Genomic DNA, 16,206 nt, shown 5'->3' on the forward strand with positions numbered 1-16,206 from the left:
TTTTTAAAAATGGTGACCCCTCATATATAATATCACAATGGCCCCTCCATTTCACAATATTGCAGGTGGTGAGCTGCCCTTCCCTGGAGGGATTTAAGAGGAGGCTAGATGGCCACTGGACAACTATGATGGTTCTGTGACTCAGTATGAATATATGCAGATCAAGAGAGGAGGGCATGAAGGGATGAGCTCTTGTGGCCCTTTCTTACATGTCCTGGGTAATGCCAATAGCCACTTTGGGGTCAGGAAGGAATTTTCCTCCAGGCCAGATTGGCTGGGGGTCCTAGAAGTTTTTTTGCCTTCCTCTGGGCACAGAGGAAGAATATGAGCTTCTCTGGTTGAGCAGCTAGGAGTTCTGTATTCATAACTGCAAACAGAAAGACTTAGTGTCATTAATTAGCAGTGGTTATTTCAGAGGGAAACAAAAAGATGAGATAAATAAGATTTAGAGCCCAGAACACTATAAAATCTACAGCCTGATCAGCAATTGTCAATTGAATTGCTTTCCTTAATTCTTTTTTCTTCAAGAGGGGACACAATTACTTCAATAAAGCTGAACATAAAATTCTGTCAGCATTTTTCAAAAAAGCTTTGCCCTGTACAGGTTTTTTCCTTTCTAAATTTATCCAAGAGAAATGTTTCTTTTTCCTTCTCCCCCTCCCCTTTATCCTAGGTGTGCACAGAAGGACGTCTTATCTTGGAATTTACCTTTGATGACCTTATGAGAATAAAAACCTGGCACTTTACCATTAGACAATACAGAGAGTTAGTCCCTCGCAGTATTTTAGCCATGCATGTAAGTAATCCACAGGGGTTTCACTGATGGTTATGTTGTTGTTGTTTTTAATTGCGTAACATTTTGAACATTAAAATCCCAAACCCCAAGATATGCTGCTCCAGCAGTAAATCTTGGGGTTATACATTATCACAAGCCAAGGTTTTAGTCTTATGTTGCTAATGCATTGCTCAGGTAATGTTTGGGTGCAAAGTCCTCAGTTCAAATCTTGCATGTGTCATGCCAGCCAATGTTCTCTCTGCCCCAGATAAGGATAGAAAGGTGGCAGCAGTGGCCAGGGGGGCCTTTAACCACATTGGCCATCCCTGGGCAAAATCTGGTGCATGCTTTGATAACATCTAGATTAGGTTACTACCGTGCCTCTGCAGGGGGCTGCCCTTGAAGACAGTGTGGAAGCTGCAGTCGGTAGGTACAGAATGCTGCAACCAGGAAGCTGACTGGAGTGGGTCATAGGGACCTCATCACTCCAGTCTTGTTCCATCTATTCTGACCCAGTTTGCATCTTGCCCAGTTCAGGATACTAGTATTGACCTTTAAAGCACTATAAGACTTGGGGCCCATATATTTTGAGGCCTACCTACTCCCATGTGAATCTGTCCAACCACTACCGTCATGTTCAGAGGCCCCACGACCTGAGGCTAAACGGTTGGCATCTCTAGAAAGGGCCTTCTTAGTTGTGGCACCAAAATTTTGGAACTCCTTCCCCAGGGGAATTCTTCTGTCTCCCTCTATCATTGGCTCCCACCAGTGTGTAGACTTTTTTGCTTAATAACATAACAACAAGAATAACAACATTCAATGTATATACTGCCCTTTAGGACAACTTAACACCCACTCAGAGCAGTTTACAAAGTATGTCATTATTATCCCCACAACAACAAACATCCTGTAAGGTGGGTGGGGCTGAGAGAGCTACGAGAAGCTGTGAATGAGCCAAGGTCACCCAGTGACTTCAAGTGGAGAAGTTGGGAATCAAACCCAGTTCTCCAGATTAGAGTCCTGCCACTCTTAATCACTACACCAAACTGGCTCTTGTTTGGCGTTGGCCACTAACTCTCATTAGCCCTCCACCCTGTTTGTGTGTTTTTATGTGTTCATGTATTTTGTCTAATGATTTTCAAAATTTTATAGATATTTGTATTTTAATGCTATTTAATGTTTGAAATATTGTCGAAGGCTTTCACAGCCGGAGAACATTAGTTGTTGTAGATTTTCCGGGCTGTATCACAGCTGCTGGCGAAACGTCAGGAACTACAATGCCAAGACCACGGCCATACAGCCCGGAAAATCTACAACATCTAATGTTTGAAATATTTTAATGTTTGCTGCCATAGTGGCCCTGAATTGGAAAGAAAGGCAGCATAGATATGTTTTAAATAAATAAATATGGGGTTACTTACTCGCCTACTTTATAAGATTGTTGTAACAGACTTTCTAAGGTGCTATAAAAGGCTTAATATTATCATTATTGATTCAGTGTTGGGAATGAAGTAGGCGTTTCCCACAGCAATTGAGTATCTAATGGTCCAAGGAAAGATCCTTGATGCTTTTTATAAACCAGCAGCCTGTTTTTAAATGTTGTAGTCTAAACATGCTTAATTAAAAAAAATACCTCTTGCATTTTCACATAACTATTGACTGTGTTTCTCTTGTGAGAATCTAAGCATGTATCTTTGTTTTTGGGTTCAGGCACAAGACCCCCAGGTGCTGGAGCAGCTGTCCAAAAATATCACTCGTATGGGTCTGACTAACTTCACCCTCAACTACCTCAGGGTAAGTTTACTGGGAGTAATTTTTGAAAAGGTTACGGCCACCGCCTTGACAAGTCCTTCCTTAGCCTAAAGACTATGAGCTTGGTCACTGGCAGCACTAGAGTTTTTATTAGTTTGTTTCACGAAGCTGGTTTTCTGAAATTCAGTTCAGCTGGATTTGAACTTCAGAAAGTCTTTCTTCCTTCTCATTTCTTTGACAGCCAGGTAGAATCACTTCATACAGCAGGGAGACATATTGGCAAATCGAGGTGGCTGATTTCTCTCATGGGAGTCTCCTGCTTCTTCCCACATCTTGACCTACTTTTTTCCATTTATTGTCTTTCTTTCTTTATTGTCTTTAGTGTTCTTGGTGCTTAAAGAACAATAAAGAAGACAGGTCCCTGATAAGGGTGTGCAAAATGAAACAAACAAGCCGGAAGCACACTCCAAAACTGCTTTGTTTCATTAAAGCTGCTGCTGGAATGGGGAGCCAAGTCCAGGAAACCAAATTTTAATGACAACCTCCTGCCAAAAAGTTTGCGTGTTTCAGTTTGGTTCTTACCTCACAGAAGCAGCAGGGAGGCCCTGGACCCGCACAGCATCATCTCGTTTTACTTAACGGCATTCACCAATTAGATCCGAAGGGGAGAGAGCCCTTAACAATATTAATTGGCAAGAAGGGGCAGGAAAAAAGAGCAAGAGTCCAGTAACACCTATAAGACCAACAAAATTTGTGGTAGGGTATGAGTTTTCGTGAATCACAGCTTGCTTCTTCAGGAAAGGGGAACACGCACAGTGTGCACGAGTGCATCTTTTTTTCCCCCATCGCTACCTGGGCAATGGCATTGTTTTCCTGGCAATTCACAAGAGGAGACCCCCCCCCCTCCCTGTCTATCAGCTTTGGAAACACTTGGAAGGGGAAACACACAGTCATATGCTGCACTTCTAAAGACACTTCCCTGGGAGTAAGCGCTATTGAACTTACATATAAGTAGCCCCACTTAGGTTTGCTTCCCCGCCATTCTGTGAGCCATTTGCCTACTCTGCCCTTTTAAAAACAATCTTGCCTGTCCGTAGCAAAAGGAAAGCTCATGGAAATAACACAGATCTCTTAAAGCGCAACAAAGGGCAGGGAATTCAGACAGTCATGCTGACTGCCTGCTTGCTTGCATATGAAAGATGGAGATCAGTGGAGATTAATGTGAGAATACCCCCTCATTGAGGGAACAAAATTGCAAAGCACAAGGAAACATGGCACCAACAGGCAACAGCAGGAGGTAAAGGTAATAATTTATTGGCACAATAGAAATAGAAAAAAGGGACATAAAGCAGGATTGTTTTTAATGCCGACAGCGCCGCTGCGCCTACTACCCTTTACCAGCCATTTTCCTGCCATAGTGTACACCCATCAACACTTGCTCTCTTCAGGGTCTATTGTCATGTGTGTGTGTGTGTTTGTGTGTGTAATGTAACAGAGGAAAAACTCAGTGCGTTGATGGTTTAGAGGGAGGACTGTGTTCAGTGCTATTTTGGTGCCATTAAGTGCAAAAACAGCTGCCCCAAAGAGCCTGGAAACCATCATTGCAAAGAATGGGGCCAAAACGCATGATAACAAAAAATCCAAAAGGATTAGATCCAAGCTGGCACCGCCCCATCCAAGGAGAAAAATGATGCATAGTTCCTTAAGAAACCCTGGATCCAAAAATGAAACAGAATCCCTTACCTGCAACACTCACATATTCAACACAGAGGAGACAATAGAATGAATAAGAAGAAGAAGAACATTTGCTTGACATACCGCCCTTCAGGACAACTAAATGCCCACTTGGAGCAGTTTACAAAGTATATCATTATTATCCCCACAACAATCACCCTGTGAGGTGGGTGGGGCTGAGAGAGCTCTGAGAGAGCTGTGACTGACCCAAGGTCACAAATGAAGGGCAATAGATGAAGTGAGGGTTCATGACCCTTTACCACAGTGAAATATTTGTAGAAACTCTAGTCCCTCATTATTAAGCAAGACTTTTCCTGGGCCCTGTTTTGCTCACCCCTCTACCTTTCCCACTTACCTTTCCTGCATGTTTTCAGTTGGGCTTGTGGACAGAGTGAATCCCCTCCACAAGGAAGATCTTGTGATGGGAGAGCATCCCTAAGGATTGCAGCCAGGGAGCCCTGCCGTTGGAAATGTTTGCCCTACTCCTTGCTTCTTTCAGCAGGCAAGTGGCCAAGGGTAGTAGGAACGCCTGCCTTTGCCGTCTCCCTCTCTGCCCCCCTGTGGCAGACCAGCATAAGGACAAGCAGCTATTCTATCTTCAAAAGGGACCCAGTCCTTACTTTGTGAGCTACTGCTTCCCCCTTCCAGTTTGGTGTAGTGGTTAAGAGCAGTGGGACTCTAATCTGGAGAACCGGGTTTGATTCCCCACTCCTCCACTTGTAGCCAGCTGGGTGACCTTGGGTCCGTCAGAACTCTCTCAGCCCCACCCACCTCACAGGGTGATTGCTGTGAGGATAATTATAACATACTTTGTAAACTGCTCGGAGTGGGTGTTAAGTTGTCCTGAAGGGCGGTATATAAATCAAATGTTGCTGTTGTTATTGTTGTTATTCCTAAGTAAGGGCAGAAAGGAGATCGTAGTACTGAGCCCTCCTGAGGGGCTAAGGCCTCTGCAGCTGCTTACAGGGGCTAACTGGAGGCCTACAGCTTCTTTCCCCATGGTGCAGTGTGCTAGTGCAGCCGTGGTTTGCAACCAAAGCACAGTTACACTTCTCCTGTGGCTAACCCTTACCCCGGATTAGTTGTTTCAATATCCAGATGCGTACGAAAAAAGCAAACCCACGTTCTCAGGGCCGTGGCACCTGGCCAGATCCACCTCTGCCTTTCGGAGCCCTTTCTGGGGCTATGGGCTGGCCTTGGCTGTAATGTTTTGCAGGTTGCATAACATGTTCACTCCTGGTGTGTTTTGATCCTTGAGGCTCATTCAGTAACTGTTATTTTTATATGCTAAAAGTGTTCCCTAGTGTTGCCTTAACATGCACATACTGCAGTATAAATCTAGGTTTGGTATGGTGTAGTTTAAAATGCAAATTACCAGCAGGTGCAGGATATTATGAAGCAAATGCAATGTGGCAAATTAGCTAAAGTCTTAAGATATGCCAAATAGGTTTTAAACTAAAATTATACTATGCAAGGCACAATTTTAGCAGGAGCCGCCATTCACGGAGAGAGTGTTTACAATCGCATTATCACCTTCTGGACCTCCCATAAGAATAAAAGAACTAGAATTGGAGAGAGAACTTGGCAGTATTTGTTTTTCCCCGGCTGAGGTATGAGCAAGGCATGCCATGGTGGGCCCAGTTCCCCCTGCATACCCATCTCTCCAGGAGCCCTGACTGGTGAAAAGCTTGTCAGAGGAGAGGTAGGTGTGGGGGGGCCTTCCCTCTTGCCCCACTGTTTCCCCTGCCCTTCAGTTGTAACCCTAGGCCCTCGCCCTGGTCTGCTACCAAACATACAGCTGAAGTCTGAGGGAAGAAATCCATTCACTGATTGATACTTGTTCAGTTTTACCTTAGGCTTGAGATCAGGTTAGGCAGAAGACTATAGTGAACTCAAATGGTTGCATGTAGATGATTTTTAAAAAAGATGTTAATATTATCATGTGCTAAGCTGGGTTTCAAGCTGTACTTCATATATATAGCTTCTGTCGTCTACTTTCCTTCCCTCTCAACCTTTTATTACAGATTCTCTAGAGGCTGGCTATGATCTGATTGTGTAAGATACACTTTACTAAATCTTGGCAAGGTAGTTTCTCCAGATGGATTAGGCCTAGGTTAAGAAGTGACCTTGGAATTCAAGATGGCTGCTTGAGGTATCTTGAGTGGGAAAATGGAAGAGGGGAGCTTTCTTGAAATATATATTAAGGGGTTTTGTTCTGGGTAAATTACTTTTATCTTAATTGGCAAACTTAATAGTGCAGTTCTTGTGCAAAAAAGATCTTTAAACATTTTTATAGAGGTCCACCAATGGTTATTAGCCACAGCATTGGGACATCAAATAAGAGACATCGCTTATGAATGATTCCATCCTTTTACGGCTGCTTATTTTCATGGAGGCCATGGATTTCTTCATCTCTACGATATCACATATACAGAAAGTTTTCGAGGAATTGAAAATCAGATGATTTAACTGTTTTAACAATTCTCTCCCCACCCCCCCAACGCATCCGTTGCTGAAGTTGCTCAGTAGCTACTTGTGAGGGTGGAGCAACATCTACCTGGTATGGGACGGAGGCCGTTTGTAGCAGCAGGTCCATCTGAGGGCTGGGGTGAGGGATTTTGCCAGCCTTCTCTTGCGTGGTCTTCCAGCAACGCTGCAGAGGTTTAGAAGAACAGATTGGGCTTGTTTTCTTTCCAGTTGTAATTCTCCTGTTACGTAAAGGTAAAAGTGTGCTATCAAGTCGCAGCTGACTCATGGTGACTCCATGAAGTTCTGTCTCAAGAGGCTTTCAAGTGAGGAACTCAGGTAGTTGGCCATTGCCTTCCTCTGCATAGCAACCCTAGACTTCGTTACTGTTCTCCCATCAAGAAATGACCCTGCTTAGCCTCTGGTCGGGTCAGGCTAGTCTGGGCTGTTAGGGCTGCTTCTTAGTGTGTACACTGCCTTGTTTTCCAATGTTGACAGAAAGGCAGGGTATAAGAGCTTTGGATGGATGGAGGAATGGATGGATGGAGGAATGGATGGAATTTTGGCCAGTTCCTTTAAGATATCTCTTCCTCGGCAAGAAGGTGGTGATTGAGGCAGGCTTTAGGACCTGCATAATGAGAGCTTGATTCTTTTCTGAAGACTAGGTCTTCATACTCTCTGCCCAGAAGCTCACCGAGCCCTGCTGATCTTGACACTGGCCTGTTGACTGCCATGCCTCTTTTCCAGGCTCTTGGCGCTCCACCAGCTGTCAGGTCACTACTGCTCCTTCCTTCCGGTTTGCCTCTGCATGGTTTCACGCTGGCCCTAAGGGCTTTGGCTTGCCCTGTAGGATTAAGCCACGATAGTCTTCGTTTTCTTTTTTTTCCTACTTTGTGCAGGCAACACAATCACTAATTTCTTTTCAGATGCAGTACAGATTAGGAGCTCTCATTTTAGACAATAAAAGGCTTGGATGATAGCCTCATTTACCCAAAAAGAATAGGGAATGGCCAGTGCACTTAGATTGGAAGCTTGGATAAACGAAATGCAATTTGTGTAAAACTGTGAAAACATGAAAGAGAAAAAGTGAATTTGGATAATGAAGATGTTTGGATAATTGGAGTTCAGATAATGGTGACTCCACTGCAATCTGCAACTCGTTTTATTAATTTTGAAATGAACATTACTTGAAGTTGGCCCAGGGAAAACTATACACTGCAAAGAGGGGAAACATTCAGATTGTGACAGTCAGCACTTCATGTTATTTTATATAAACATTTCTGATGGTTAAAATAGTTAGCATTGTTTAATATGCTTTTAAATAAGGTTTTAAACTTAATCAAATCAATGTCAGCCCTTTTTCTTCCACTGCATATTGCAAATGCTGGCGATAATCCTGAGGAAAAATTCTGCCGATGGGCAGAACAAATCATTTTTATTCTCCTCTGAGCCAAAAGTAGTCAGCTGTGCAGAAGCCAAAGCTGGCAACTGCAACAGCAACCACATATAAACTTTGGTTGCCATAGGGAGCTATTTAAAAAGTGTCATCAACATTTGTTCTATACATACAACCAGAGCTTTTTTTCTGGGAAAAGAAGTGGTGGAACTCAGTGGGTTGCCCTCGGAGAAAATGGTCACATGGCTGGTGGCCCCGCCCCCTGATCTCCAGACAGAGGGGAGTTGAGATTGCCCTCCGCGCCGGCGAGTGCCACCGAGCAGTGTGGAGGGCAGTCTAAGCTCCCCTCTGTCTGGAGATCAGGGGGCGGGGCCACCAGCCATGTGACCATTTTCAAGAGGTTCCGGAACTCCGTTCCCCCGCGTTCCAGCAGAAAAAAAGCCCTACATACAACAGAGTGATGCACTGTATGCTCAGGAGGACAATTAGCTTTGTTAGTGTTTATTTTAGACTGTGTTTAGTTGACCCCACCCCTTGCGGCCGCCACTATTGAACAAGGGCAGGGGACAGAAAGTATCGCCACAAGGTCTCCAACCATAACTGGGTAAGTGGCAACCCTACTGCGGAGCATTTGATTTATTTATTTGAAATATTCACATCCATCTTTTTGGCATTTTCAAGTTCGCTAGATGGCTTAAAAATAGAACCAGTTTGCAATTAAACAGCAAAATGCAACAGTAATCTTTAAAATGACTAAATAAGCGTAAAATAATAAAATAAGCGTAAAAAGCACTGGCACAGTTCAAAAAACAGTGAGGGCTGGAGGAGCAAACACAGGGAGGAAAGTCAGATGAAAAGCCTGAATGTACTCAGAAATACCATCAGAAAATGTACCATGGAGAATTCCATGATCTTGGTACTATTTTTAAAAAGGCCTATCCCACATGGTCTTTTACTGGGCCTGCAAGAAGTGCGGGACATCGATTCCAGTACAGTTTTCTTTACACGTCTTTATGCTTAGCTTTGTCATTCTTTGCTCAGATTTGTCATTTTGACATTTGCTCAGATTTGTCATGCTCAGATTTGTCATGCTCAGATTTGGTATATCCTACCAGTCACATATCACACCTGTCCTGCACCAGCTGCACTGGCTTCCAGTTGAATTCCGAATCAGGTTCAAGGTGTTGGTTCTTACCTTTAAAGCCCTGAGCGGGTTGGGACCAGCATATCTTCGGGACCGCCTCTCCCTGTATGTTCCCCGGAGACTGCTTCAATCAGCGGATAAACGTTTACTGGTGGTCCCCGGCCCTAAGGAAGCCCACCTTGCTTCAACCAGGGCCAGGGCCTTTTCAGTCCTGGCCCCAGCCTGGTGGAACGCTCTGTCAATGGAGACCCGGGCCCAGCGGGACTTATTATCGTTCTGCCGGGCCTGTAAGACAGAGCTGTTCTGCCAGGCGTTTGGTGGTTGAAGGGGGCGGTGCCATGTCAGCCTCACACCTTTGGGATGGGGTTTTTTTCCCACCATTGCACCTTAATATATTTGGTTAATTTATTTTATTATTGTTTATTGTATGTTGATTTTAGGGGAAAAAATTGTTTTATTGATTTTAACTGATGTTCACCGCCCAGAGCCCCTGAGGATGGGCGGTTTATACATCAAAGTAGTAGTAGTAGTAGTAGTAGTAGTAGTAGTAGTAGTAGTAATCTGTAAAATTCAAGTAACTGTGGCACTGAAAACCAGTTTCAAGGTTCCTGAACAAGGGATCAAATTTACAAATTGGTAAGAACCAAAGAACTGTTATTTTGTTGACCCTTTATTTTAAAAAGACAATGGATGTGTGCTTGTGAGGGCAAATTCATTCCATTTGGTTATGTGAAATCTAGACAGAGTGAGCTTTGTGAGGCAGCAGCCACCATTAGCAGTACATTATTCGACATGGAGTGGTATTTCAGCCACTCTTCAAATGAAGCACCATTGTGCAAAGTTGCCTTAGCCAGTTTTTGACCACTATCCACTAATCTCTTCTTAGGGCCGTTTATTGAGGATTTGATAGCAAAGCAATCTCAGTCATTTGTGGATGAACCATCTTTGTTCACCCCTTACCAATCTGAGTTCCAGCCAGATGATAGCATTAAGATGACCTTATTAGTCCTGATATTTATCAGGAAGCTGATAGACCTCAGGCCTATTTTAGCCCTTTTGATACAGTACAGTTCACTTAAAGGTGGTTTTGAACAGCTGGCTAGACTGCTTGTGTTGGCATTCCAGTGGTGTGAATCTTGGCGGCCTGATCATATCCTAGATGTGATCATGGCTGATGCTTCTAGCTCATCACCATGGGAACTCGTTTGTAATGTTTGAAAGGTTGAGCATTATCACCTGTGCTATAGAATAGGCATATAAACTGCCAGAGCTGTGTGGTTATGTTACCACGTCCCTGCAAACATGTGAACATGCATGTTCAGACTGGCATGGGGAATTCTTTCTTGCTTGTACAGGGAGTGGGAGCAGGGATCTTTACCTAATGAAGTAGCTGTGAGTAACTGTGAGGAGCCTAATTCAGCAGGAAAAGGAGAATAGAAACAGACTTAAAGGTTTAAAGAGAAATATCAGGTTTATGGAGGGAGGGATTAGGAAGAAAGCAAGGAAGAAACTTATCCTGAGTAAATACTAGCAGATATTAAAACAAAGTACAAGCAAATAGCACGTTTCCTAAAAAAAACCAGCTATTCCAGTTTGGAGCAGGAGTTACTTCTAAGCTAAAAGTGCAAGTATGGGAAAATGGAGAACAGGACAGAAGAGAAGTGAGCGTCTTGTCTTTCCAGCTGTCAGGCTCTAACTAGCAGAGAAGAGCAAAATACTAGCTCTCGGTGTGGTGCAATGTCAATTGAAATATATAAGGGGAGCAAAGATACACCTTTTCTATTCTAGGTAGAAATGAGGAGGAAGAAGGAAGGACCCAGTTCATTGGAAGCCTGTTGAAGTCTGTGGGAAGCCCAGAGGAGACTAGGGAGACGAAGTGGTTTCAGCAACAGTGGACTAACTGTGGGCTGCGTAGCAAGTAGGATCCAGAAACCAGCTACAAAAGTTTGGGGTCTGAGAAGAAGTGGGGTTTTTTATGTACCTTTAGTTGCGCTGAGAGGAGGACAGTGTCTCTGCTGTGATGGGACTGGGGCTAGGCTAGAAACTTTGGATCTGATTGGAAGATTTTAATTTTAGGGGAGCAGAAGGTAGAAAGAGCTACAAATATGGGGGAAATATGGAAAAGTCAGCCTGGGATGATTAGTTTCTTGGACAGGTGGCCAGCTGAGGCCTGTTGGACAAAGGCTGGTTAGTGGTTTGATTGATTTACCTGAATGGCAAGCCTGATTAACAAAGGCGAGGAGATGGCTGATGTCTTAGGCTTCCTTATGATTAATTTTTCAGGGAACTCGGCAATTCTTTGATGGTCCGAGGAGGTCAATTATTGCCCAGCAAACTCTGATCTTTAAACATGGCATGAATTTTAATGACCCTCAGGAAGCCAAAGAATAGAACTGTCATCAAGGGAGTGTCCATGCCCACAGGGGAACGTGGCTACATTCCTGTCAGTGAATCAGTTTCCTGCAACCAGATCTTAATGTCTCCGTTTGATATCAAACATGGCCTTCTCTCTCTCCTGCAATCCCACGTAGAATATGGCCTGAGAGGTGACGCAAAAACATAGCTCACACTTCAGGTTGCTAGGTGCTCCATGGGCCAAACCGGGGATGGGGGAGTTGTGGGGGGATCCATGGGCGGAAACACAACCGTGCTCTGGAGCCTTCGTTGTCACCATGTGAAGTTGGTTAGTGGAGAACGCTGTCAGGGCCAGATCGAGGGGGGCCGGGGGGGGTAGTCTGCCCCCAGTGGCGACAAAGGGGGGTGCCGGGCGCAGCTGCCAGCTGCCGGGAGCACGCCGGCGGCAGTGCGGGTGGCTGAGTGGCCACCCGCACCATTCACCTGCCCAGCAGGACAGGGAGCGTGCGGCAAGCTGGTCACCCCCTCAGCCAGGCAGGCAAGTGGCGCGGGTGGCCTCCCAGCCCTCCGTGCCATTCGCCTGCCCGGTTGAGGGGGTGGCCAGCTTGCCGCGCGCTCCCTGTCCTGCTGGGCAAGAAAGTGGCACGGAGGTCTGGGAGGCCACCCGCGCCATTCGCCTGCCCCGCAGGACAGGGAGCGCACGGCAAGCTGGCCGCCCCCTCAGCGGGGCAGGCAAGTGGTGCGGGCAGCCTCCCAGCTGCCGGCACTGCCGCTGCTCTGCTGGCGGCACGCCCGCCCTGCGTGATGACATCACAAAGTGACATCATCACGCAGCGTTAGGAGCATGCATGTGCTGCGCGCGAGGGTGGCCGGACTTGGGTTGTCCCGGGCACCGGGAACCCTAGATCTGGCCCTGTTTGCTGTGATTGCTTTAAAATAGCCTCCTAGTGAGATCACAGACCACATGGCCTTTCAATAAGGAACTGTAAAATCTGTTTTATTTTGAAAAGCGTTTGGCTGCTGAATCATTTCTGGGCTGTTGAGACTGTGTTTGTTGACTGCGGATTAGCTGTGTCTTTTGCATTTTGTGCTAAATATCTGTTTTAAAAACATTGTGTTATGTTGTACATGAAGTACATTGTGCGTGGGAAAAGCAGTATTTTGGTATTTATAATAAGTATAGTAGGAAAGCATAATGACTGCTTCAGACATTTGTGTTTCGATTTATCTTGCATTGCTCTACCCCCCACCCCACCCCAAAAAAGTGGAGAGGTGTCGTTGGTATTTGAACTTCTATCAGAGATAGGGTTGCTAGGCCGAGCCTGGCAACTGGTGGGAGGATCCTGTGAGTGGGCAGTGTTACTGGCATGTTGAATTCTGAGAATTACCTGGAAGGGATGTAAGTAGCTCTAGGAATCCCTGAAAACTCTGTGGTAGTTCTGTGGATGTCACCATACAGTGACATCATCATGCCAGTGACACCACTCTTAAATGGCAGAGGGAAGAGGGAACTCAGTGCAGGGAATCCTCCACCCAAGCAGGGGCTTGGCAGCCATAACCAAACAATTATGTCATAAATGTAACTACCAATTTTTATTCTGTAAATATTCAGTCAGAATACAGACATCCTCACAGACATCCCACTATATAAAAGGCAAGCTCAGGGCTTTTTTTCAGCTGGAACGCTGGGGGACGGAGTTCCAGAACCTCTTGAAAATGGTCACATGGCTGGTGGCCCCGCCCCCTGATCTCCAGACAGAGGGGAGATTAGATTGCCCTCCGTGCTGCTGGAGTGGCACAGAGGGCAATCTCAACTCCCCTCTGTCTGGACATTAGGGGGCGGGGCCACCAGCCATGTGACCATTTTCTCCGAGGGCAACCCACTGAGTTCCACCACCTCTTTTCCCAGAAAAAAAGCCCTGGTCAAGCTGTATTGGTGACGAGTCCGACTCACTTTTTATCCTTGTGCAAGTGCATTGCTGACGACTCAACGGCCTCAGCACTCCTCCCCACACCTCCCCTCAGTACCCTCCAGACTGCTGCAAAGCGCCCACTTGCCACTGGGAGGGCGCCACCAAATCAGTTTTCTAGAGCCCACTGTATTTTTTCACACAATGGGTGTTGTTTCTAGTTTAACTATATTGTACAACTTTCTTGCCCCCCCCTGAAAACAGGGGCTGGAATGAAGCCAGAATTCCAACAGAGAATTACTTTGCCAGTCATTCAAAAATAACGAGGTGTTCATGAAACATTTGAATGCTCTCCTGGGTTTCCTCGAGTGGGGTGGGGCTGATGCACATTCTTAGATAATAGTTCCCTCAAAACTGATACATAAGAATTTTTCTGACATGACCAACCCTGTAAATCAACTGCTCAGTTAATTAGGTGGGATGTGACTGAATTGATCTATATAAAGTGGGTTATCCAGGTTGTATGAGTATCTCCACACTTTGTGGAAAAATTAAATTCTAAGAAGGAAAATAAACATGTATTTCAAATGAAGAAGCTGAGGGAGGTGGTGATAGGCTGGAATAAATTGCTAGAGAGATTTGGAAACCAAAGCCAGGTTTGTTTTATAAATGGCACAGATAAGAGAAGATGGTATGTTTTGAGATTTCTTTCTGTTTGAACACGAGGATATGTGGGGAAACAATGCTTAAAATGGTGGACGTGCCGGATACATCTTCCAGAGGGGACGAAACGTAACAAGAGGAAGGAAGGAAGGAAGGAAGGAAGGAAGGAAGGAAGGAAGGAAGGAAGGAAGGAAGGAAGGTGTTAAACTCAATCTACTATTTTTGAGGCCAGTGTTTGTGTACAGGATATAAGCGTGTGAATTCTTGCCATACAAACAGATGACCCCCCCCAAGACAAAAATAAAGTCAAGATTAAAAAGGATGAAGAAATCACAGATGAAAAGGATCTCTGAAGCATTCACCGGAACCAACCTAGGGAATTAAGAGGTAGCATTTGTTCAAAAAGAAAAAGGATAGGGAGGAACTCATGAGAAAGGTCTGTGATCTACAGGTCAGGTGCTAGGTTTAGGATGCAGTTGAATTTACCTTAGGGGAGGCAATAAATGGGAAGGCCAAATGCTCTGGATAGTTTGTGCAAGAGAAAGAGAAGGGCCTACACTGAAAACAGAGTAAATTATCATTTATAATAATAACATTTGATAATAATAATGGCATTTGATTTATATACCACCCTTCAGGACAACTTAACTCGCACTCAGAGCAGTTTACAAAGTATGTTATTATTATCCCCATAACAACAATCCCCTTGTGAGGTGGGTGGGACTGAGAGAGCTCTGAGAGAGCTGCGACTGACCAAAGGTCACCCAGCTGGCTTCAAGCAGAGGAGTGGGGAATAAAACCCGGTTCTCCAGATTAGAGTCCCACACTCTTAACCACTACACCAAACTGACTCTCTTTTTACCAGTCTTTTAAAAGTCTTATTAGAAAAGACATCATCAGCATATTTTTCTGTATTCAAAGTGACAGGTTTGTTGGAGTAGAAAAGAGCAAGAGTCCAGTAGCATGTATAAGACTAACAAAATTTGTGGTAGGGTATGAGCTTTTCACTTCTTCAGAAATCAAGATTGCTGGAGTTCTCCATTTTAAATAATTGCTTAATGATTTAAAATTATTTTAAAACATCTCTTACCTTTCCATCATTTGAGACCCATACACACACATACCCGGACATCTTACCATCCAATTTTAAGCTAACCAGATCAACACCGGTGTTTGGAGATATAGAGTTGTCCTATTTGAGGTCTTTTCTGTGTATTTCAAGCTATACAGCATCAGTATGTGTGGAGATGCCAAGTGGGTGAGACGTGAAGGAAGCCTTGGTCTCCTGTTTGCAGTAGCACAATAATACTACCAGGGCTTTTTTTCAGGGGGAACGCAGTGGAACAGAGTTTCGGAACCTCTTGAAAATGGTCACATGGCTGGTGGCCCCGCCCCCTGATCTCCAGACAGAGGGGAGTTGAGATTGCATGGCGCGGAGGGCAATCTCAACTCCCCTCTGTCTGGAGATCAGGGGGTGGGGCCACTGGCCATGTGACGATTTTCACCAAGGGCAATTTAAGCTTTTAAAAACTCCCCCCTTGTTTCAGCTAACCCAAAGTGACGTCATTGGCCCTGGGAGCATGCATGCACTTTACTCGCACACATGTGGTACTAAGGGCACCACCTCTCGCCAAGAGTTGCCCCCAGTGCTGGAAACCCACTGAGTTCCACCCCCTCTTTTCCCAGAAAAAAAGCCCTGAATACTACTAATTTCCTTTTCAGAACTATTGTCAGGCTTTGAAACTTGAAAAATCACCGATCTATGACTTTCCCCCCAGACTTTTTTGTTACATACATCCCTACCGATGTTGGAATTTGAAGTAGAAGACTGGTGTGGGAGAAGACTAATATCTTAACCCTGCCCCCGTCCCCTGTCTCTCCAATGAAATATCATTTTCTACCATGAGGTAGTATGAGAGCCAGTTTGGTGTAGTGGTTAAGAGTGGTGGGACTCTAATCTGGAGAGCCGGGTTTGATTCCCCACTCCTCCACTTGAAGCCAGCTGGGTGAC

At 45.0% G+C, this 16,206-nt stretch overlaps 1 protein-coding gene across 4 annotated transcripts in view; it reads left to right on the forward strand.

Moving 5' to 3' along the window:
* The window catches only part of LDB2 (LIM domain binding 2), a 343,322-nt gene that overhangs the window by 272,777 nt on the left and 54,339 nt on the right, over positions 1-16,206 (forward strand). For all 4 annotated transcript variants that reach the window (XM_054998716.1, XM_054998718.1, XM_054998717.1 and 1 more), the window contains exons 4-5: positions 674-796; positions 2,486-2,569. In XM_054998716.1, coding sequence (XP_054854691.1) covers positions 674-796; positions 2,486-2,569 — 207 coding nt within the window. The remainder of the gene's footprint in view (positions 1-673; positions 797-2,485; positions 2,570-16,206) is intronic.

The sequence above is a fragment of the Eublepharis macularius genome, chromosome 15, assembly GCF_028583425.1.
Source record: "Eublepharis macularius isolate TG4126 chromosome 15, MPM_Emac_v1.0, whole genome shotgun sequence".
Taxonomy (NCBI): domain Eukaryota; kingdom Metazoa; phylum Chordata; class Lepidosauria; order Squamata; family Eublepharidae; genus Eublepharis; species Eublepharis macularius.